The sequence below is a fragment of the Centruroides vittatus genome, unplaced genomic scaffold (assembly GCF_030686945.1).
Source record: "Centruroides vittatus isolate TY-2023 unplaced genomic scaffold, ASM3068694v2 contig_882, whole genome shotgun sequence".
Classification (NCBI taxonomy): domain Eukaryota; kingdom Metazoa; phylum Arthropoda; class Arachnida; order Scorpiones; family Buthidae; genus Centruroides; species Centruroides vittatus.
In genome coordinates, this window is record NW_027122574.1 from 4,070,048 (window position 1) to 4,095,932 (window position 25,885).

General features: G+C 34.9%; 2 protein-coding genes across 2 annotated transcripts in view; one reads left to right on the plus strand and one right to left on the minus strand.

Annotated features, from left to right (window-relative positions):
• Positions 1–25,885, minus strand: part of LOC136983516 (uncharacterized) — a 345,314-nt gene that overhangs the window by 83,723 nt on the left and 235,706 nt on the right. The window lies entirely within an intron of this gene.
• Positions 7,032–24,694, plus strand: Dna2 (DNA replication helicase/nuclease 2). Its single transcript, XM_067280225.1, has 15 exons — positions 7,032–7,266; positions 7,345–7,497; positions 11,741–11,987; positions 12,188–12,273; positions 12,482–12,719; positions 14,145–14,494; positions 14,559–14,741; positions 14,830–15,078; positions 17,632–17,930; positions 18,003–18,247; positions 23,387–23,580; positions 23,658–23,744; positions 23,808–24,081; positions 24,147–24,329; positions 24,408–24,694. The coding sequence occupies exons 1-15, from the start codon at positions 7,187–7,189 to the stop codon at positions 24,609–24,611; spliced, it is 3,072 nt and encodes a 1,023-aa protein (XP_067136326.1). The 5' UTR covers positions 7,032–7,186; the 3' UTR covers positions 24,612–24,694.

Below are 25,885 nucleotides of genomic sequence, written 5' to 3' on the forward strand. Positions count from 1 at the left end.
GTTTGGAGGGCCGACGCGGCTCTATTGCCCGTTGGCGGGTCAGAAGTGGGTTCCACGGACGTGACATCTTCCCAAATTCGTTTGCGACGTGTCCATCTTATAAAACTTATACACAGCGACAAAAATCAAATGTTTGGAGGGCCGACGCGGCTCTATTGCCCGTTGGCGGGTCAGAAGTGGGTTCCACGGACGTGACATCTTCCCAAATTCGTTTGCGACGTGTCCATCTTATAAAACTTATACACAGCGACAAAAATCAAATGTTTGGAGGGCCGACGCGGCTCTATTGCCCGTTGGCGGGTCAGAAGTGGGTTCCACGGACGTGACATCTTCCCAAATTCGTTTGCGACGTGTCCATCTTATAAAACTTATACACAGCGACAAAAATCAAATGTTTGGAGGGCCGACGCGGCTCTATTGCCCGTTGGCGGGTCAGAAGTGGGTTCCACGGACGTGACATCTTCCCAAATTCGTTTGCGACGTGTCCATCTTATAAAACTTATACACAGCGACAAAAATCAAATGTTTGGAGGGCCGACGCGGCTCTATTGCCCGTTGGCGGGTCAGAAGTGGGTTCCACGGACGTGACATCTTCCCAAATTCGTTTGCGACGTGTCCATCTTATAAAACTTATACACAGCGACAAAAATCAAATGTTTGGAGGGCCGACGCGGCTCTATTGCCCGTTGGCGGGTCAGAAGTGGGTTCCACGGACGTGACATCTTCCCAAATTCGTTTGCGACGTGTCCATCTTATAAAACTTATACACAGCGACAAAAATCAAATGTTTGGAGGGCCGACGCGGCTCTATTGCCCGTTGGCGGGTCAGAAGTGGGTTCCACGGACGTGACATCTTCCCAAATTCGTTTGCGACGTGTCCATCTTATAAAACTTATACACAGCGACAAAAATCAAATGTTTGGAGGGCCGACGCGGCTCTATTGCCCGTTGGCGGGTCAGAAGTGGGTTCCACGGACGTGACATCTTCCCAAATTCGTTTGCGACGTGTCCATCTTATAAAACTTATACACAGCGACAAAAATCAAATGTTTGGAGGGCCGACGCGGCTCTATTGCCCGTTGGCGGGTCAGAAGTGGGTTCCACGGACGTGACATCTTCCCAAATTCGTTTGCGACGTGTCCATCTTATAAAACTTATACACAGCGACAAAAATCAAATGTTTGGAGGGCCGACGCGGCTCTATTGCCCGTTGGCGGGTCAGAAGTGGGTTCCACGGACGTGACATCTTCCCAAATTCGTTTGCGACGTGTCCATCTTATAAAACTTATACACAGCGACAAAAATCAAATGTTTGGAGGGCCGACGCGGCTCTATTGCCCGTTGGCGGGTCAGAAGTGGGTTCCACGGACGTGACATCTTCCCAAATTCGTTTGCGACGTGTCCATCTTATAAAACTTATACACAGCGACAAAAATCAAATGTTTGGAGGGCCGACGCGGCTCTATTGCCCGTTGGCGGGTCAGAAGTGGGTTCCACGGACGTGACATCTTCCCAAATTCGTTTGCGACGTGTCCATCTTATAAAACTTATACACAGCGACAAAAATCAAATGTTTGGAGGGCCGACGCGGCTCTATTGCCCGTTGGCGGGTCAGAAGTGGGTTCCACGGACGTGACATCTTCCCAAATTCGTTTGCGACGTGTCCATCTTATAAAACTTATACACAGCGACAAAAATCAAATGTTTGGAGGGCCGACGCGGCTCTATTGCCCGTTGGCGGGTCAGAAGTGGGTTCCACGGACGTGACATCTTCCCAAATTCGTTTGCGACGTGTCCATCTTATAAAACTTATACACAGCGACAAAAATCAAATGTTTGGAGGGCCGACGCGGCTCTATTGCCCGTTGGCGGGTCAGAAGTGGGTTCCACGGACGTGACATCTTCCCAAATTCGTTTGCGACGTGTCCATCTTATAAAACTTATACACAGCGACAAAAATCAAATGTTTGGAGGGCCGACGCGGCTCTATTGCCCGTTGGCGGGTCAGAAGTGGGTTCCACGGACGTGACATCTTCCCAAATTCGTTTGCGACGTGTCCATCTTATAAAACTTATACACAGCGACAAAAATCAAATGTTTGGAGGGCCGACGCGGCTCTATTGCCCGTTGGCGGGTCAGAAGTGGGTTCCACGGACGTGACATCTTCCCAAATTCGTTTGCGACGTGTCCATCTTATAAAACTTATACACAGCGACAAAAATCAAATGTTTGGAGGGCCGACGCGGCTCTATTGCCCGTTGGCGGGTCAGAAGTGGGTTCCACGGACGTGACATCTTCCCAAATTCGTTTGCGACGTGTCCATCTTATAAAACTTATACACAGCGACAAAAATCAAATGTTTGGAGGGCCGACGCGGCTCTATTGCCCGTTGGCGGGTCAGAAGTGGGTTCCACGGACGTGACATCTTCCCAAATTCGTTTGCGACGTGTCCATCTTATAAAACTTATACACAGCGACAAAAATCAAATGTTTGGAGGGCCGACGCGGCTCTATTGCCCGTTGGCGGGTCAGAAGTGGGTTCCACGGACGTGACATCTTCCCAAATTCGTTTGCGACGTGTCCATCTTATAAAACTTATACACAGCGACAAAAATCAAATGTTTGGAGGGCCGACGCGGCTCTATTGCCCGTTGGCGGGTCAGAAGTGGGTTCCACGGACGTGACATCTTCCCAAATTCGTTTGCGACGTGTCCATCTTATAAAACTTATACACAGCGACAAAAATCAAATGTTTGGAGGGCCGACGCGGCTCTATTGCCCGTTGGCGGGTCAGAAGTGGGTTCCACGGACGTGACATCTTCCCAAATTCGTTTGCGACGTGTCCATCTTATAAAACTTATACACAGCGACAAAAATCAAATGTTTGGAGGGCCGACGCGGCTCTATTGCCCGTTGGCGGGTCAGAAGTGGGTTCCACGGACGTGACATCTTCCCAAATTCGTTTGCGACGTGTCCATCTTATAAAACTTATACACAGCGACAAAAATCAAATGTTTGGAGGGCCGACGCGGCTCTATTGCCCGTTGGCGGGTCAGAAGTGGGTTCCACGGACGTGACATCTTCCCAAATTCGTTTGCGACGTGTCCATCTTATAAAACTTATACACAGCGACAAAAATCAAATGTTTGGAGGGCCGACGCGGCTCTATTGCCCGTTGGCGGGTCAGAAGTGGGTTCCACGGACGTGACATCTTCCCAAATTCGTTTGCGACGTGTCCATCTTATAAAACTTATACACAGCGACAAAAATCAAATGTTTGGAGGGCCGACGCGGCTCTATTGCCCGTTGGCGGGTCAGAAGTGGGTTCCACGGACGTGACATCTTCCCAAATTCGTTTGCGACGTGTCCATCTTATAAAACTTATACACAGCGACAAAAATCAAATGTTTGGAGGGCCGACGCGGCTCTATTGCCCGTTGGCGGGTCAGAAGTGGGTTCCACGGACGTGACATCTTCCCAAATTCGTTTGCGACGTGTCCATCTTATAAAACTTATACACAGCGACAAAAATCAAATGTTTGGAGGGCCGACGCGGCTCTATTGCCCGTTGGCGGGTCAGAAGTGGGTTCCACGGACGTGACATCTTCCCAAATTCGTTTGCGACGTGTCCATCTTATAAAACTTATACACAGCGACAAAAATCAAATGTTTGGAGGGCCGACGCGGCTCTATTGCCCGTTGGCGGGTCAGAAGTGGGTTCCACGGACGTGACATCTTCCCAAATTCGTTTGCGACGTGTCCATCTTATAAAACTTATACACAGCGACAAAAATCAAATGTTTGGAGGGCCGACGCGGCTCTATTGCCCGTTGGCGGGTCAGAAGTGGGTTCCACGGACGTGACATCTTCCCAAATTCGTTTGCGACGTGTCCATCTTATAAAACTTATACACAGCGACAAAAATCAAATGTTTGGAGGGCCGACGCGGCTCTATTGCCCGTTGGCGGGTCAGAAGTGGGTTCCACGGACGTGACATCTTCCCAAATTCGTTTGCGACGTGTCCATCTTATAAAACTTATACACAGCGACAAAAATCAAATGTTTGGAGGGCCGACGCGGCTCTATTGCCCGTTGGCGGGTCAGAAGTGGGTTCCACGGACGTGACATCTTCCCAAATTCGTTTGCGACGTGTCCATCTTATAAAACTTATACACAGCGACAAAAATCAAATGTTTGGAGGGCCGACGCGGCTCTATTGCCCGTTGGCGGGTCAGAAGTGGGTTCCACGGACGTGACATCTTCCCAAATTCGTTTGCGACGTGTCCATCTTATAAAACTTATACACAGCGACAAAAATCAAATGTTTGGAGGGCCGACGCGGCTCTATTGCCCGTTGGCGGGTCAGAAGTGGGTTCCACGGACGTGACATCTTCCCAAATTCGTTTGCGACGTGTCCATCTTATAAAACTTATACACAGCGACAAAAATCAAATGTTTGGAGGGCCGACGCGGCTCTATTGCCCGTTGGCGGGTCAGAAGTGGGTTCCACGGACGTGACATCTTCCCAAATTCGTTTGCGACGTGTCCATCTTATAAAACTTATACACAGCGACAAAAATCAAATGTTTGGAGGGCCGACGCGGCTCTATTGCCCGTTGGCGGGTCAGAAGTGGGTTCCACGGACGTGACATCTTCCCAAATTCGTTTGCGACGTGTCCATCTTATAAAACTTATACACAGCGACAAAAATCAAATGTTTGGAGGGCCGACGCGGCTCTATTGCCCGTTGGCGGGTCAGAAGTGGGTTCCACGGACGTGACATCTTCCCAAATTCGTTTGCGACGTGTCCATCTTATAAAACTTATACACAGCGACAAAAATCAAATGTTTGGAGGGCCGACGCGGCTCTATTGCCCGTTGGCGGGTCAGAAGTGGGTTCCACGGACGTGACATCTTCCCAAATTCGTTTGCGACGTGTCCATCTTATAAAACTTATACACAGCGACAAAAATCAAATGTTTGGAGGGCCGACGCGGCTCTATTGCCCGTTGGCGGGTCAGAAGTGGGTTCCACGGACGTGACATCTTCCCAAATTCGTTTGCGACGTGTCCATCTTATAAAACTTATACACAGCGACAAAAATCAAATGTTTGGAGGGCCGACGCGGCTCTATTGCCCGTTGGCGGGTCAGAAGTGGGTTCCACGGACGTGACATCTTCCCAAATTCGTTTGCGACGTGTCCATCTTATAAAACTTATACACAGCGACAAAAATCAAATGTTTGGAGGGCCGACGCGGCTCTATTGCCCGTTGGCGGGTCAGAAGTGGGTTCCACGGACGTGACATCTTCCCAAATTCGTTTGCGACGTGTCCATCTTATAAAACTTATACACAGCGACAAAAATCAAATGTTTGGAGGGCCGACGCGGCTCTATTGCCCGTTGGCGGGTCAGAAGTGGGTTCCACGGACGTGACATCTTCCCAAATTCGTTTGCGACGTGTCCATCTTATAAAACTTATACACAGCGACAAAAATCAAATGTTTGGAGGGCCGACGCGGCTCTATTGCCCGTTGGCGGGTCAGAAGTGGGTTCCACGGACGTGACATCTTCCCAAATTCGTTTGCGACGTGTCCATCTTATAAAACTTATACACAGCGACAAAAATCAAATGTTTGGAGGGCCGACGCGGCTCTATTGCCCGTTGGCGGGTCAGAAGTGGGTTCCACGGACGTGACATCTTCCCAAATTCGTTCGCGACGTGTTCATTTTATAAACCTAGAGTACCTAGATATGAGAGTAGCGACACACGGCTCATCGCCGCTGTGTTCTGTCGACTGTCATCACGTGTTGTATGTGTTTATATTAAGAAATTACGATCATTTTAGTTCAATAAAGCACTTTTAGGAATAAAATGCTTTATTAAACTAAAAAAAAGTTGTCATTTCTTAATGAGCACCAATTTCATTCGGTTTAGCTGGTGGAAGTTACACACGTATAACGCTTCCAACAGTTTTATCTTTTAGCCACTGGTAGGGAGCTATCTGACTAAATGAATTGTTTAAGATTTAAAAAGTAAAGATTAAAGAGGCTCTCTTAGTGCTCACAGGGCGGAAAAACTTAAAAGAAAGAATCCGAGTTAATTCTCGTTTGAGACCTATTAGATTTTCTATCTGCTTTATAGCTTTTATTAATAATCAGAATTTAGGGAGATTAATAACAGATTAATATTTTTAAAAATACAAATATTTACAAAGAAAAGCAAATATCAAATTTTTATGAAGCGATAATTAAAAAAATAAAACACGAATTAATTGTAAAATATTTAATGTCATCAAATAAATTAGGTTTAAATTAAATATAATAAATATTTATTATAATAAAAATTTAAAAACGTAAATTAATCTAAAAATTTACTTCCAAAAGAAAAAATTTCGAAAAATAATGTTAGATTAACCGAACGATTAGTGTTAATGTGGAACACAGCAGATGGCGCTTTCTATTAAAAATTTCCGCCAGATTTGAAATGTTATTGTTGGAATAGAAGCTAAGAACGTGTTTAAATGTTTATTCTTTTATTATATATTTGTAGATAATTAGCAAAAATGCGTAAGAATATAAGGCAGAGAAAGAATAAAGAACCAAAATGTCTAAAAATAACTTCGTTTTTCCATGAAAAACCTAAAGTATTAAAGGAAAACATTTTGGATTCAATTCATGGATCTTGTTCAGGATCAAATGTTGGTAAAGAAAGTGAGGTTATGTCTTTGTTAAATCCATCTGTAAAAATTAATGACTCAGAAGAATTACAGACTGAAACAACAAATAAACATATATTAAGAAGTAAATTACTCTTAAAGGAATCTTTGAACACGAAATCAGCATCAATATCTAAAAATATTTTAGGAAAACATAAACTTTCAGAAGATAACTTTACGAAACTTAAAAGATTTAAAAAGTTTTCAAATTCCATAAATAAATTTGAATATCAGGATAAAAATTATTCAGAACTAATTTCAGAAAATCATCAAGTTGATAAATTTAACAATGATGATGATGATGATGATGATGATGATAAGAGTAATGCTGAAAATGTTCATCCATTGAGAAATGACAATGACAGATTAAACTCTAACGTCCTTACACCCGTCAATACTGTTGAAGTTGTCAAAGTTCAAGAAAGTGAAAAAATTTTCTCTGAAATTGTCGACGACATTGATTCTTGGATGAATGATGGATCAATGGATGTTGATTTTGTTACAGATCAGGAATCTGTAGTGGAAGATGAGTGCATTTTAAGCTCTTGGTAAGTTTTGAAAAATTGTTTTGCTAGCAATAAGATATTTTATAATAAATAAATGTGAATGTGACTTCTAATTTTAAGGGAAAAAGATATAAAAGATGATATAGAAATAGACAGAGATGAACATTTTCGTATCTTGGGAATATGTCGTCATAAGGAAGTGCAAAAAATTGATTTACTACTGACTTTGGAAAAGAAAAATGTAAAGAGAATCTGTTCTCTCGAAGGAGTTTGGTATGTAAATTGATTTCGAAAGAAGTATTAAATAACTATTTTATAACTTTAGGTTAATTTTATAAAATGGCTACAATTTTTAAATACATTTTTCTAGAATTTTGTAGCCTAGTCTATTTAAATATATTAATACTTTATATATTCATGCAAAAATTATTAATGTTTTAACAGTATAAATCTCCTTAAAGATAAATTTTAATGGCATATAATTAATATGCATTGGTATAATTCAAGCTCTGAATGAGATGGTTGGGACCTTATCAGAGCTGTAGCCCATACCCATAGAAGCAAAAAAGTCAAAGGAGCTATACCTCTACCTTTCGCGACCCTTCGCGAGATATAGCCCCTCAAAACAGGCCACGTGCGATTGCGAGTCTTGTCGCTCTGCTAAGACTTGCATTTAACTATTTACCCATGTGATTATGCTGGCTTTGAGTAGCCAACTTGATTGTACCTGATGTTATATAGTTTTAGGGGGGTATGGGGGCTAGTTCCACTTAGGCATTTTGGTGCTTGCTATCACTTGCATTGAAGTGCATAACTATATGTGGAGCATCAGTCAAGACTCGCTATCGCTTGCCTTGATGACATGGAGCATGGAGAATAAGTAGTAGGGTAGATGTACCAGTTTTGGTCAGTGTAGTACCAGTTCTGGCCAGAAAACAAATTTAACTTAAAAATATAATCACAAATGAAACAAACTTTTATTGTTAACTGTGTGAACAGTTAACAATAAAAGTTTGTTTCATTGGACAGATTTGAATATGTGGTGATTATATTTTTAAGTTAAATTTGTTTTCTGGCCAGAACTGGTACACTGGCCAAAACTGGTACATCTACCCTATACTGATACATGTTAAAAACTGACCTTTGGAGGTGAATATCTTGCAAAGGGTTGCATCAATAGGTATGGTTTCTTTGACTGTTTTACTCATATAGAAGGGTTTACAATTCTGGGGTTGCAAAACCCTTTATTTAGAGCTTGAATGTTATCAGTAAAGGAATTTTTGAGAGTAGTACACATACTCACTTTAGCAACAAATTGATAGACATGTTTGAACCTCAATGTTAAATTAGATTATATTTATTACACAAGAGCAATAAAAGGGGTCTTATCTTATATTTCATGCATATCCAGAAAAGTCATTCCATGCCAACTGTGCAAACTTTTATGCTTGACTCTCCAATTTTGTTCAAATTTATATTAAGATAGCTTAGGGTCTTGAACTAAGATCTGCAAAGTATTAGGCTTGAATGTTTTTTGGTTTTTGAGATATAAGCCTTGATTTGGAGGTTACTCCAATCTTTTCTGCATGCATGGTGCACAAATATTTAAATTTGTCTTTCTGTTGTGCAAAATTAAAGCAAACATACATTTTCAAAAATGGTGACTTAGGGCAATTTTTTGTGGATTCAACTGTGTCAATTACATTTTTCAGCCTAGTATAACTTTATTATAAATTAGGGGTAAAAACTGATTTCATAGAACTGGAGTTATACTTTAAGGGTACGACTATGCAAACGCGAGCGAGCGAGAATATGTGGCGAGAAGAGGTGATGACATTTCATGCTCGCTGTTTCTTGCTAGTCTGTGTGATCATAATGAACAAAAGCGAGAAACAGAGAGCATGAAATGTCATCACCTCTTCTCGCCACATATTCTTGCTCACTTGGAAAATTTGCTCGCTCGTGTCTGCATAGTTGCACCCTAACACTTAAAGCAAACATGACTATCCTGTGTTGGTTTGCTTGGAACTTTCTGACTTGCAGAGATATGCTTAATTAAGGATGCCTCCCAGCTGATTTTTACCAATTTTGAAGGGCAAATATTTCTAAATGGGTCATCTCAGATTTTTTTCTTTATGGGACCATTAGAAAATGCTTTTTTTCCTATCAGAATTCATGTTGGCAATCTTTGTTGCAGCCACCCAAAAGGGAAGCTGAGACAAAGATTCTTCCAAGCAATATTGTTTTTGTAATAATTCAGAAAAATATCATTGAGTACAATGTTAAGAGAATACAAAGACAACATTCAGAAGGCTAAACCAGTCACTGCCCTAGCAACACGTGTAATTTTTGACTGTAATTCTATTGCCATCAAATGGAACTAAGCCAGAATAATTCAGAAAGTGCACAAAATATAATATATTAAATATATGGAGGCACTGCATATTTATAAATTGATATCCATAGACTAACCCATTAATTACAAAGACTGTAACATATTATCGGCAGCTTAGAAAGTGTTCTTAGATCTGGACTCCAAATGACACTCGGGTAAAAGTATTTGCTTGTGCCAACGATAGATCTGACACTTAGCGGTATTAGCAAAAACTACATAATGGCGGCTGCTATGGGTATAAAGTAGTTTGTTAGAATAGAAAGTGTTCACCCTATCTAATATAGGCCATTGTCGGGTTTAATATTATAAATGTCCCAAAATGGAATGTACCGTTTTCGAATATTTTACATATTTAAAATTCAAAAAAATAATTTAACTTTAAAATAAATTGAAAGAAGTGTGTATATTAAATAAACAAACAAACAAATAAAACATAGAAAACAAAGCTAAGTAGAAAGAAATGATTTAAGGGTTTTTAAGTGCCATTCTTTTTTCTATTATATATTTCCACACTGTTGGAAGCACATTAGCATCCATAGCATTTAGGCAACGGTTTTTCATTTTACTTTTACAAATTTCCACCTTTTCCATCTCCAACGCAATGAATGGAGAGTGCACCGTTTAAATGATTTTAGCCTCTTCCCATTTTACAATCATTCCTTCAGTCTGTGCTATAATTGATAATATTGTGTTGTGTCGTTTGTCAACGTTGTATCAAATGCTCTTTTTCTTACAAAAATCGAGAATGATCTATAAAAGAGCACCTAATATCTGTAGCTTGCTACGGAACGATAAAGACAGCGTGAAAAAGAAGGTAAAGCTGGGGTATATAAAATTCCATTTGAAAATCAACAGTTAGGAATCGAAAAAGATTATGTGGGTGCAACTAGAAGAAACCTGGCGGTACGTCTGCGAGAGAACACATACAATTTTGACAAAGTTCACAACACTATTAGCAATTATGGCACAGACTGAAGGAGCCATTGTAAAATGGGAAGAGGCTAAAATCATTTAAACGGTGCACTCTCCATCCATTGCGTTGGAGATGCAAAAGGTGGAAATTTATAAAAGTAAAATGAAAAACTGTTGCCTAAATGCTGTGGATGCTAATGTGCTTCCAACAGTGTGGAAATATATAATAGAAAAAAGAATGGCACTTAAAAACCCTTAAATCATTTCTTTCTACTTAGCTTTGTTTTCTATGTTTTATTTGTTTGTTTGTTTATTTAATATACACACTTCTTTCAATTTATTTTAAAGTTAAATTATTTTATTGAATTTTAAATATGTAAAATATTCGAAAACGGTACGTTCCATTTTGGAACATTTATAATATTAAACCCGACGATGGCCTATATTAGATAGAGTGAAAACATTTGTATAAAAGAATTTTAAGCTCAGCAAAATTAGCTGTGATGAAACTGAAGTGAATTGTTTGCTGAGAAAGAGCTGGATAGATGTGAAGTTATCAGTTTTAGTATTTCCTCTCCTTCTGTAAGACATCTTTTTCGATCGGCCACATATTCTAAAATGTCACAAAGTGTAATCATCGTGACTTAAACAACTACGAAATCAACTAGGATTAATGTCGGATACAAATGCGAATAAAACGTTTTGACTACAGAGAGAAAAGTTATTAAAAAGACAACACACAAGTAACTCTCATACGTTGTCAAGCACGTTATACCCTTTGTGGCAGCCATTTTGGTCGACTCATACGCCACCTATATTTACTGGCACAAGCAAATAGAAAGGTAAGAAGTTACCATACATACATTCACCTATTTCTCATCTTTCATTTTGTATATATTTTTAATTTTATTTCTATTTATCATTTTTGATATTTATTTTACATTTTTGCTATCTATTTAGTTCATTTATTCATTTTTAGATATTTTAGTTGTTTCATGTTCATTTATGCATTTTTGGTATTTAAGTTGTTGCATATTATTTAAAAGTCCAGCATACGCTATGCTCATTTTGAATTTTTTTGTTCAAGATTAGTAATATTTAAATTATATTTATCAGAAATGCATTTATGTTCATTTGTGTCAAACAAAAACCATAATTTAGAAAAAGTTTAAAATAAACAAAATAAATTCAAGTTTTATTTTTTAATAGGTTAAATACATTCTGTGAAGTAGGAGATGTAGTATGCGTTCAAGCTGAATTCTTTGAAGGACGTGCAAAAATAGACAATGAAAATGGCCTTTTAATTGTTCATCCCGACTATCTCGTATCCAGCACAACAGTTTCGTCCGCATTGTTCTGTATGAGAAAAACTGTATTGGCAGATAAGTTTCAAGGATGGGATTCTGGAAATATGTCTATGCTTTTGGGAACAATAATACATCAACTTTTTCAAGAGGCAAGATTATTTATAAATAAACAAAAAATTAATTTTAAAATGTTTTTATGTAAACATACACCAGTTCGAGAGACTGAGTTAAAATTTATGTTTTGCAGTTAAATTAATAGTGTATTTTGAGTGTATGAATATCTATAATTATCTATTGCTAATCATAATACATATATACAAAATTGAAACTAATTCCAAATGTCTTGTAGGTTGTTCAAGATGACGAGATCTCGTATGAATCTCTAAGTGAGAGATTAAATTCCATACTAATGCAACGTAGAAATCTTAATTTTCTGTAAGAATTTAGCATGTGAACAGAGTATTTTAATTATTTATACTTAAAATAAAGTAAAATAATAACAGAAAAATCCTTAAAAAATTATTTTATTAATAAATAATAATAATAATAATAATGCATACTATATAATAATTTAAAATTCACAAAATAGCTTGACAAATTTCTCTCAAGTAATATTTAAGATCATTTATTTTAATATTTCTAGTTACGAGAACAAAACTAATGAAACTGTAATAAAACATGAAGCTGCTAATTATTTTCCTCACATAATTAAATGGAAACGAGAAAATATGAATTCCTGTTTAACAGACAAGAAAGAAAAAAATTCGGAAATGACTATATCGTCAATTGTCGACATTGAAGACACAATCTGGTGTCCACGATATGGAATCAAAGGAAAAATAGACTTGACTGCAGAAGTAAATATTCACAGTAAAAAAAAAGTAAGACTATTTAACTGACTTAAAAAAATGATGTGCTCTCTTTTCCTCAATATATTTTTTCTAATTTGTGAACTTTTTATCATAATTTATGAGATTTGTTTCTTTTATTATCGATAGTATTGGAACTTCTCAAAGTTTGTCTTTGAGCATTTGTTTCTTTTAATTTATTGGTTACTTCTTTGATACATTGTTTTACTATTGTCTATCAGCTTTAATACATGTAGACAATAGTAAAATTGATGATTGCCATTCAGTACTCTATAAAATGATCATAAACCTGTCATGACATGTTACACTTATATAATGTATATGAACATGTCACATGATTATATTCTGTTGTGCAACATATCACTATAAACTAATATGTCACATTAACAGTAGTTTATAGTCATATTTTGTCCATGATACAACATTAAGCTAGTTTTATGACATAAACAAAACAATTTAAATAGTGATTTTATATACTTTTTATTTAATTTACACATAGAAAAAACAATTTATCATCAAGTTTGTGTGTAATTATTCTAACTGAATTTGTTACATATTGAAATATATATTTTATCAGGATATTCTTTATAATTATACAATTTGTGCACTTATTTTTTAATGATTATCAGAACTCATTTTTTTTTGTTAAAAAGTGTGATCTATGTAAATTGTGCAGTTGAATAATTATGATTGTATATAACGTAAGTCAAGAAGATATTAATTGATATATTACTTTTGTATCTTTTAAAATTTTAGTCTGTGTATTAATGTGTATTTGTGTGCATTGTATTTTATGAACTTATAAAGTATTTTTTCTCTATACTAAGATTTGAATGCACTCTTCCTTATCAAATGTGTTATAGTTTGCACATTATGATAATTAAAAGTTATTCTTTATTTTTTTATTCCTTATACAAAAGATAAGTAGTGATGCCCAATGAGCAAAATAATTTATTGTTTTATGTTCCATTTGTCAATTGAACTCCACAGTGATAATGTTTTAAAACTGTTTCATATTTGTTAATTTTCTGTAATAAAATGAACTATCCAATTTTTATATATTTATTCAATATCTTTGGCTAAACTGTAGGAAATTTGGAGAGTTCTTGCTGTCAAATTGCCTGATTACAGTCAGACCTAACCAATTGATTTATGTGCTTGGATGAATGCTAAAGTGCTTCTTTTAAAATAACTACAGAATGACATGATTCATGAGTATGACTTAAGATTCTCACAATAATCATTAGTATCCCATAGAAGTATATCAATATTAGTGGTAAATTTTTGTAAAAAATCATTTTATTAAGTGAATTTTTCCTCAACTTTATACTAAAAATTTATGAAATTAAATGTTGTCATAGACTTGTGGTCTGACCATTTATTTATTTATAAATATATATAACTTATACTGTATTTAATAGCATTAAATATTTTCAGCACATACCTATTGAACTGAAGACGGGAAAATCGTCGTTTTCATTTGAACATCAAGCTCAAGTTATTCTCTATACCATGATGATGGAGTACAGAAATAAAGATTGCAATAATGGTCTGTTGTTATACTTCAAAGATGGACCACAAATGAGATCCATCATTTCGTCTCACGATGTTCGCAGAGACTTAATCCAGTTGCGAAATGACTTGGTCTACCATCTAATCAATTCTTCAAATCCATGCAGCTTCTCTTCAGAATCCAGTCACATTTTGGATGGTGTTCCACAACCAATAAATAAAAAAAGATTTTGTGAAAAATGTCCTCTTCTCTTACCTTGTACTCTCAATCAAAGGTAGATATTAAAATGATAGTGAAATTTAGATTAGAAAAATATTGAAATAAACTTATTTTTCTAGGATATTTGGAGGTAAATTGGATATAGATCATATTATGAATGAATTAATTCCTGAAAATACTAATCATCTATCTGCTTCTCATTTAAATTACTTTAAGCATTGGTATATATTACTACATCTAGAAAAGCAGAGTTCAAAAAATTCATTTGGACATAAGTTTTGGAAACAAGATGTAACTGAAAGGTATTAATTTTTATTTCTCATTCATTAGAATAATTATTTAATAAAATATCTCATGTGATATATTTCTTTAACACTTCATATTTTACAGAGAGCAACAGGGTTTATGTCTCAGCAAAATGGTTCTCATTCCTACATTGCAACGTTCAGATAAATGGTCGACGAAAAAGAGTTATATTCATTTGTTTAAGAGACATAGTTTAAATGGACATGCATCAATTATAGGATTACAAGAATCTGATTGTGTTATTGTCAGTGAGAATGAAAGTAGAGAATTAGCTATTGGTACAGGAGAAATCAGTAATATTAACAATAATTGCATAGAAATTCTTTTAGACAGGTAAATGTCTTATTATATTTGCATTTGTGTGAGTTTTTGTATCTATTTTTATTAAAATATACACAATAACATATTTTGAGAGAATTGTAGTAGTACTAATATAATCAGTTATTTTTTCACAAGACACAAAGATGCAGTCATGTGAACAATCATTTCAGGATTACATGATTTTTCGAAATATTGTTATATAGATAATGAATGGTTATACTTTCATATGATTAAAGGCTAATATAATATTGGTACCTATTAAAAAATAGTAAGTCAAGTTGCAAGATTCAATGAAATGTAAGCAATAATGACATAAGTAATTTATTGAAGGCACACACATGTGAAAGATGACAAATGGACATAATTTTCTTAGTTATCTTGTATCATTTTCTGTGTTAATCTTTGTTTTCATTCCAAAAAAAATGACCACACACATTAAACATTAAGCTTTTGGTCAACATAGTTCTAGCCATATGAGTTTTAACTTGTTTGTTGTTGACATTTCTTATAATCTAAAAAATTGGAATATTAATGAAACAATATTATATTCTGTTGTTCATACAATGTTAAGATTTTCAGTAGGTTCTCTATCAAAAAATATTGCTCAAACACTGTATAACAGGTATCCTCTATGTCTAAAGTTTAGGACATGTAAGTAGACCTTGACTTTAGATAGCTCACTCTTCATTACATAGTACTTTTATACTCCTAAATCACCTTTTATTTTCAACCAATAAACAAAAATTTTGAGCTATCGTACAGAGATGCTTTCTGCCAGGTAACAGCAAAATCATTGTGAAAATTCTTATTGCTGATTTTTGTTTAATCTATAATTTCATGTTGTAAATAATGTTTCATTCATTGTATGTAGCTTCTATAAAAATCAAAACTTCCTTTATAACATGCAATTCTTGCTTCACTTTTTAAGATATTTTGACAAATATGAGGAAGAATAATAATAAAAAAAAATTGAAGATTTTTTTCCTGGCTATCGTAATGCAAATATAAGTGACAATATTGTGTCAAAATGTAGCTACATCCTTTCTGTAACTGTCTCATACAGCTACTCTTCTGACCATACTTCCAGTAAAACAGAACTGATAGTAAATTGTGACCATACCTGTGAAATGTGGGCTTGCTCATATCTCAGTGCAATTTTTGCAAAGATTTCAATGTACAAGTTGAAAAACTAGATGCAGATAAATTGTAAATGTGAAATGTATTATCAAATTTTGCAAAAGTTAAAGGTGGCTATTCAGAAAAAAGTTCATATTGTCAACCAGAAGCACAATCCTTCTTGATGATGACATGTGACCACACTTTGCCAAAAACATTAAGGTATTCTTGAAGAATTTCATTTGAAAACTTCTAGACCACCTATCACACAGTCTAGATCAGTGATGGCAAACCTTTTTGAGAAGTGGGTCAAATTATGTTCATTAAATCTTTTAGTACTAGCTCGTGGGTCACTAAGTGGCATACTTGGAAAGGGGGGAGGATGGTTAAAAACTACTTTTTTTTGTGCATGCCCCGATGCCTGCATTGGGTCTTTAGACTGGTTTTTTTTATAAATTCGACATTAGATATACTTGTGTATATATATATATATATACTTTATTTTTAAAAAGCCTGTGTGGATCAGTGTCTGACCCACGGGTCATAGGTTCGCCACCACTGGTCTAGATCTTGCACTTAGTGATTTTCATCTCTTCTCTAAGCTGAAGGACATTCTGTAAGGTCAGCGTTTCCAGTCAGACAATGATATGGAATTTGCAATGTGAGTGTTTTAAGAGGCTGGGCCCAGATTTGTTCAGACGTGGTATTAAAAAACATACAGTTCTGGAACAGATGTTTAAAATCTTAGTGATTATGTAGAAAAAGAGAAGATTGATCAATGTGTATTGTATTGTTTTTGTTTCAATAAACTTGTAACAAGAAAATGAATTGTCAAACTTTTTGATTCTCCCTCATAAAATAAGTACCATATATTTCTGCAGATAAGACAATAGTTGAATCATAAAAAAAAGGCCATCAAAATCTGGGGTTGTTTTATAGAACAGATACAAAAAAAAATTAGATTAAAATTTATATAAATTAAAATCATTATAAGAATGCGGACAAACTGTAATTATTTATTAGTAGAGAGTAGGGTATGTCCACAAAATAGAATAGCTCATATGATGTTTTTGTGGTCATTACCCAAATACCGGAATCAGTGTGAATGTTTGTAACAATTGCAAGACAGTGCTGCCAGATGCAAGAAAATAAAATTTGTTCATTCGAAAAATTACAAATAGGACATAATTCTGTATATGCTATACAGTGTTATTATCCAGATGACGATCGCTGATCTAAACTAAATACATAGGCCATTGTCGGTTTGGGGGTTGTCTTATAGGACAGATATATACTAAAACTTTGATGAAAATTTATACCTTGTCTTATCTGCGGAAATATACGGTATAAAGATTCAAATGTATTTTTTGATTTGTTACGTGTAAGTTTATTTTTAGTTATACATAGTATGCAAAATTTATTTAAATTTCAAAATAATTTTCATTTAAGAGACCTTTATCAAAGGCCAACTTGGACCAAAGAAACATATCGAGTGGACAAGAGAACATTTGATTCTTCAACCGCCATACAGTTGACTAATCTGTTGCACCTGATGGATGATGCCAATGGTTCTGCTCGGTTACGGAAATGGCTGATAGATCTTCATTCTCCATCGTTCCAACAAACTTTTCCCTTGAAAGACGAAGAAAGTCCAATATTCAAATCATTAAATAAGCAGCAGATAAATGCTATTGAAAAAATACTTTCTTCTAATGATTACATTTTATTAAAAGGGATGCCTGGAACAGGTAAGTTACATTTATTAAATACATGATCTAAACTAAAATAATTTATTTTAATTTCCCTGTTTTTTATTTTAGGTAAAACTTTCACTTTGGTAGCATTAATAAGATTGTTGGTAGAGAAAGGCAATTCTGTATTGATCACTTCGCACACGCATTCTGCTCTGGATAACATTCTCATGAAGCTTAAGGAGCATGATGTTGACTTTGTACGTTTGGGTCAACTATCCAAAATTCATCCCAAAGTTCGCTCTCATGCTGTGGAGATTTTAACAGAAAATATAAAAACTACCAAAGAATTGGAATATTTCTATAATTCAAAGGTGTTTATAAAAATTTTTGTTGTTTGTGTTAGTATAAAACTGGGAAACCATTTGTAGGCAATTTTAGTGCAACTCTTTCAAGGTTTCTAAAAATATATTTTTTAATTGAAAGAGTCAGGACTACGTGATAATCTACACATTTGTGACTTTGAAATATCTTTAAAATCATATTATAAGAAACATTGATAAACTGACATTACCATTCAGTTCCTGCACTACTACTGTATAGCTTGACATCAAAAGTAATGCAAAACCTTAATTTATTAATTGTTATACATTGGTAATCAATCAAAAATCATCTCCAGAGATTGTGGGATAGCACTGAATGGCTGTAAACTATTTCCATGTACTAATTAGGTGTCAAAATTAATATTTGACACAATAATTAATATTACTGTGTCAAAAACTGATGTTTTTGACATTCACTTTTAAACAAAAATAAATACCATTTATCTATAATATAAGAACATGAAAATTCAAATTTGTTATTTTACAAGATATATTTACTTCAAAAGATAAATAATAATTGACATCAGTCAACTTCCACATTGTGTCCTTGTGTACTTTAGAAATGCTTGTTATTGGTTGGTGATAAACTGTATAGAAGGTAATAGGAACCGACCTCATCAAGGACACATCACCCATGTTACTTTTTGCAAATGATAGCTTGGCGGCATACTTCTGTGGTAGTTCAATAATGTGTGGCATCTCCTTTGCTTGCCCTTTCTTCTGAAAGTATGCCTTTTTTGTGATGATAGCTATAAGATTATACTTTACCTGTATGGCTCAAACACTTTAAACTGGAATGTTGCAGCTTTGAATATCAGTTTTATTTACAACAGAGTATAGAAACACATCTCCATGATTCCTTGTTTTCACTAAAAAAAGAAACAATAATAATAATACAATTAGGCTTACAATAACATTTTTAATGAAGTAAGTGGGAATTACTAACCTACACTTTTTAACAATTATTTCTTGGCTTATGATTTCACAAGGTAAAATATGTTATTTATGATAATCTTCAAGGTTCCAGAAGTCATAAAATACGGCTTCTGGAACTTTCTTATACTTCACAAACAAGAGTTTCCAAGTATTCATGTCTCAATAGTTTTCTTGGTGTTTTTCAAAATGTATGCCCTGCCAGAAATGTGCCTTCTTTTACTGTTTTCTATACATTAAAGTCAGAAAGCAAAAAATGCATAAATTTCAGAACTGTGCTCTACACTCCTTAGCCTGGAAGACAACTATATAGAGTAATATGAATCCATATCTGTGTGGGAAAAAAATTTCATTACACCTCCATATAGTATAGGCCATAAGTTAAAAAAATTGCTCCAAATATTCTCTCTCAGCTATGCATTAGAGATTTACAACCTAGTGTTGGTTAACCTTTTACATGTATAAAATCATCGGAGACATAATGTGTTAACAATATGAGGTGGATGCCTTGGAAAGCATCACGCTACTTTTACCTTGTCTTCACTGTCAGTGTCCTCTATATTATCCTACCAAGTAGGATCTCTAATGCTATCTTCTGGATTCCAGAACATTTTCAATTTCATTTTTGCTCTAGTGCTGAAACATGAAGTTCATGGAACTTCATGTTTGTCTGCTACAGCCATCTTACTTTGGTGGATACCATATCTTGTCTCTAGAGATCAGCTAAAAATTGGTCGGTGTGAAACTGCACAAAATTTTCTGTATTTATTAGTGATGTAACGAATATTCGGTTACTACCGGTATTCGGCCTATTTTTCACTATTCGGCCAAATATCGAATACCTAAAAACAGGAGTAAGAAATAACAAAACTGTTTTTACACAGTAAATTAATCATTTTGGTAACTTTTATTAATGCTGAACATTAAATTATCATTATTAAGGTTAGTAAGAAATAGCATCTAACTCTATTAAATTATTTCGTAATTAAATAATAATATAGCCTTTATCTAGCCCGATATCTTATGGCATTGATGGCATGTAGGTTAGAATGTATCGGGCATTAATATTATTGTTTAGTTAATTATGTTATATTTGTATTTGTGTATATTTTAATACTTTTTACAATATTTTAAAATGATTTACAAAAACTTTTATTGAAACTTATCGTATTTAATGAAAGAATTATTTATCTATTTTTAGAAGACGAGTAACTAATATATAATTTATTTTATAAATAAAGCAAAGAATGAGCATTTATCATTATATACAAAAGATAACATTTGAAATCATGTTAATTTTAAAAATATTGACAAAAACAATAGCAACAAAATATCACAAAACTTCACAAATAGAAACCCCTAATAATATATTTGAACTGTTCCACAACTGGGGAGAAACTAGGCCATACGTCCCTACTAAAGTATATCCTTAGGGTACTATTCAGTCTACAAATACGCAGTAAAAACAAAATTTTAGTGGTTAATTAAAGAGTTATAAGTTATTTTATTTACAATCGATCATTTTAAGTTATAACTTACATCTAAATACCAACAACTGCTGAATCATATTGGGCTATTTACGGCTATTACATAAATTATACCAATTTGGCACTAGAGGTAGATGTTAGACTCCATCTCATATTAACTTTAATAATTATAATTTAATTAATTTAAATAATTTAGATCTACTGGAAGAAAAAATCGTAGTGACAGCGGGCCAATAGAGAGCAGGATGCGCGATCCTTGCCATAATATGGTTTGCACGCCAATTTTCGTATGTGCGTTAATCAAGCCGAATAGTTTGGCCGAATATACTATTCGTTACATCACTAGTATTTATGCTTTTAAGTGGCTTAAAAGTCCATGTTTGCCAATATCCCAATTTTGATGAATGCATATTAACACCTTAATAATTGAAGGGATCCAGATCATAAACATTAAATTGTTTGAAAAAATTATTCACAAAAGTGAAACGTGTATTTTGCTTACATATAAAAGTACAAATAAAATAAACATAGAGAAATTTATTAAAAAAATCTATAGTAGTATGTATATACTGCATATGCTCTCTACACAACATTGCCAACTTGCATCTTTTATAACATACAAGAGGGTATTTTTAAAGTTGGGATTGTTTTCCAATAAAAAATGAACTACTAAACATCACAGGCATTTTTTCTCAGATTCTACATACCTTCAGCTACTTTTCTATAGATCTGTCATAGAAGTATGCTGGCTGAGATAACTGTTGCTTTCACTTCTTCACTTTGGAAATGCTTGCCAGTGAGGAACCAGATGCAGGAAGATGTAGTAGTCCGTTGGCACCAGGTCTGGGCTGTATGGGAAGTGATCCAATTGCTGTCAGCCAAAAGATTCGACTAGATCTTGTGTTAAAACAACAGTATGGAGCCTCACATTGTTGTGAAGCAACAGAACTCCTGCAGACAACATGCTGTGGCATTTATTCTGGATTGTGTGGCAAAGTTTCCTCAAAGTTTACAATATGCAGCAGTGTATAATGTTGTCCCTTATCTCATAAAGTCCACCAAAAAACATTGTGCTTGTTTCAGAACATGGTTGTCATAATCTTGCAAGTTGACATTGTCTGCTTGAATTTCACTCTTGTCAGAGATGTATGTCACCACTCCAGAATCTGCTGCTTGGATTCTTGGGTCACGTGAGAAACCCATGTCTTCTCCCCTGTGAAGATGTGGTTCATTAGTTCATCATCTTCATGGTTTTAGTCAAAAATGTCAAAGTACTGGTTAATCTCTTTGTTTTGCATTCCTTGGTAAGCATCTACAGAACCTATTGAAAGCACAATTTCCTACAGTCCAAGTTTTTTGACACAATTTTGTAAAGAACTGGCCATGAAACTTGTGAGAAAGTTCATTAGTATGGAAATGGTGAATTGTCTGTTTCCACAAATTGTGATGTCTACCTTACACACAAGATTGTCGGTAATTCAGACAGGTGGCCCGAGTGTGATTCATCATGCACTCTCTGCCAATCTTCCTTAAGCAGTCTTACCCATTTACAAACTTTGCTGATACCCATGGCATTCAGACCATAAACTTTACAGATCTGGTGATGAATTTCTGCTGGTTTCACAATTCTTGCAGTCAGAAAGCAAATAATTGGCCACTTGATCATCTTAAACATTTACATCACATAACATAAAATGCACACAGTGCTGACATGATTCAAAATGCATCTGTTTATGTGCAAAGAATGCCAGGAGACACTGTGCATGTGAAAATTATGAATGCATTCATTTTAAAAACAATATTGCCAAATGGTCCTTACTTAAAAAATATCCCTCACATATAGCTCTTTCATGTATTATTACCAATGTTGTCACTCCTAAGGTTTATGACACAAACCAAAATAATATGGATGATGCAAACTTTCTTGATATAAAGTTTGTGAAATTCAAAAATTAAGAACGAATTTCAATAGAATTAAATGTACTAAAACTCTTTAAAGAACCTAAAATAAAAAATTCAGAGGGAGGATCGAAAACATTAGTCTATATATGGATGGGAACTTACTGAAATTTTTATTTTAGAATGTTCTTTAAAGAGCTTTAGTACTGCCACTCCAGTCTGAAAGGAATTGTGAATAGAATTAAAGGTATTCTGAATTGACCATATGTGCTATTAATCAAAGTAATATAATTACTGTAATATCTGTACTATTTAACTTTTATTGCAATTATTATGTCAACTTAAGAAATTTTGCATAAAGCTATTCTGTAAAATTCATCAAATAGCATTGGGTATGATAATATTTTTACTTAAATCATAATAATTAAATTCTCAGCAACTCAATTTTCGCAATTAATCTTGGATAAACTTTGTACAAAATGCTTCCTGACTTAATTTTAATGAGAGAGGTTACTGCATAACTATAAAAATAATTAAATTCAGTTGATCATCTACTAAAAATATATGTCAATTGATGACTGTGCACCAACAGTTATCTCTACAATGTTTCTCTAATTGTGCTTTGTTTCAATGTAACTTGCATTATTAACCATTTTGGATACATTTACAAGAAATTAATTCTAGCTTACATATGAGTTTGTGAAACATAACATTTATGTAAATTGTAGAAAGTCCATATTTTTTGGCTTAAGCATTGCTTGCTTGATATAAAATTGTTTTTACATTTTGATATTGTTTTCCTGTTTAGTAGAAAGTCGTGGGCATTACCTGTTTAGGAATCAATCATCCAGTGTTTCAACACAGATTCTTTGACTTCTGCATTGTGGATGAAGCATCTCAGATTCTACAGACAGTCTGTTTGGGACCTCTGTTTTATGCAAATAAATTTATTTTGATTGGAGATTCTCAACAGTTGCCTCCAGTTGTACAGAATAAGGAAGCAAAGTAGGAATTTTTTTTTATTATATTTTAAGTAATTTATATATATGGTTTAAATACAAAATTTGTGTTTTATTTTACAGATTGCGGGGAATGTCTGAGAGTTTATTTTCGAGATTGGAAATGGCAGAAAACACCATAGAGTTGAACTTGCAGTATCGCATGAATGGGTAAGATCAAAACTCTTTAACTTGGGTTAAGATGACATTTAAAGTTTTGCATATTTTTTCCAGAGAAATAATGATGCTCTGCAATTTATTAACGTACGACGGAAAATTGAAATGTGCTTCGGCAGACGTCGAAAATGCCAGACTGATTATTCCCAAATTAAGTTGTCTTCCAGACGGCATCGGTTGGCACAAATCGCTGTTGTCCGAGTCCACAAATTCCATAATTTTCTTGAATTTGGACAGTCTTCCTGCCCCGGAGACTTACGACTCTCGAGGACTTGTCCAAAATGAAATAGAAGCAAATATCGTTACTCAGATATCATGGACTGTAATTAAGGTAAGAAGTTACCTTGATAATTATTGAAACAGATTTAAGTAATAATAAAAGTTCTTAAAATTTAGGGTGGAATATTAGAAAACGATATTGGTATAATTACCCCTTACAAGAAACAAGTGAGTTTAATTTGCAGTTCTCTCAAGAGACATCGTCTCCCGACCGTCGAAGTAAATACGGTAGACCAGTATCAAGGAAGAGACAAATCGGTCATCATCATCTCTTGTGTTAGAAGCTCAACTGGCAACAAGGTAAGATACGATTGCATTTACAAGTGAAAAAAAATATTGAATGCAGACACTTACATTAGTGTTTGGTTAAATTTATAGGTAGCAGAACTTTTGGAAGACGAAAGACGTCTGAATGTAGCAATATCACGCGCAAAACTGAAATTGATTTTCGTTGGAAGTAAATCAACATTAATAAATTACATTCCATTTAAAAAACTGTTTATGCATTTAACAAATGAACAAGTAAAAGATGCTTGCAAATCATCAATTTCGACCTTCTGGGGTGATGTTGCAAATTTTTGACATTTTGTTTAGCTTAAATAGCACAAATTTTTATTAACTACATTTTAAACTATGATTATTTTGACTAAAATATTGTAAAGCCCTTTTAGGCATTTGATATTTGTATTTTAATATTTTTCACAAAAATAAATTTAATTTTTATAATGAACTGGGGAAAATTAATTGGTGATATAATACTGCATATTGATGATGATTTTCACAATTTGGCATTTATCTAAAATGAAGAAACATCTTAGGGTTGGCACATATTCTTATTGATAGGACACTTTGATGATAGAATAACAATAGTTTGGCACAAACTTAGTTTTGTGGAAGTTAATTTACTTATCAATGGTCAAAATCAAATCTTGTCAAGGACATTGTCCAAATTAATTGTCAGGCACAAGAGATTTTTCTAACAATGAAGATTAATATCCAGATTCTTGCTGATTAATTTAATTTGATATCATCTTGCTATTGTAAAGTTCTAAAAATTGCCAAAAAATTTCTTTATTTTTCTTTTCTATCAATTGCACAAGAGTAGAAATAGTTTAATTGTCAGAATGAAGTGACGACTAATACTTGACTTTATGCATTCCTTGTCAACATTATAACTCTAGAATGAGTTGTCCGATCTTGATGAAATTTTCTAGGACGACTCACCATCTCTCGTGGATGAACTGATTAAAATTTCAACACTCAAAAATGATCCATTTTTGTAGAACTGGAGATGGGGGTCAAAACAAAGATTGCGTTTTTCTTCAGTATGGATCATTTTTGAGAGTTGAAATTTTAATAGTTCATCCACGAGTGATAGTGAGTCGTCCTAGAAAATTTCATCAAGATAGGACAACTCATTTTAGAGTTATAATGTTGACAAGGAATGCATGAAGTCAAGTGTTAGTTGCTCACGCAAGTGTAGAAGTGTCATCTCGTGGTCGGAAAATATGACAAGCATTAAAACGGTAATTTTGAAAGGTAAATGTTATCGCTAACTAGATACACAACGAATATAAAGAATCTTTATAGAATAATAAGTTTAAAACAGTTTTCTTTTTAAAACTTGGAGCAGCAGCAATCAATATTGATGGCTTTACGATCTGTTCTCTCCTTCGTCTTCCTATCGTTAGTATGAAATTTCGATCTCTAAATGGAGAAGCTGCACAGAGATTCCAGATTGAGATGAAGTCACTCAAATTCATCATCATCAATGAAATGTCAATGATTGGTGCAAGAATGCTTTACATGATCGAGAGAAGATTGAGGGAGATAAACCCCGAGAAAGATGAGCCGTT

Bases quoted from the DNA above. Each gene is read 5' to 3' on its own strand.
- Dna2 (XM_067280225.1), top strand. From the start codon at position 7,187: ATGAATGATGGATCAATGGATGTTGATTTTGTTACAGATCAGGAATCT. The intron at 7,498-11,740 runs GTATGTAAATTG...ATTTTTTAATAG, and splicing joins TGTTCTCTCGAAGGAGTTTG to GTTAAATACATTCTGTGAAG. The intron at 14,742-14,829 runs GTATTAATTTTT...CATATTTTACAG, and splicing joins AAACAAGATGTAACTGAAAG to AGAGCAACAGGGTTTATGTC.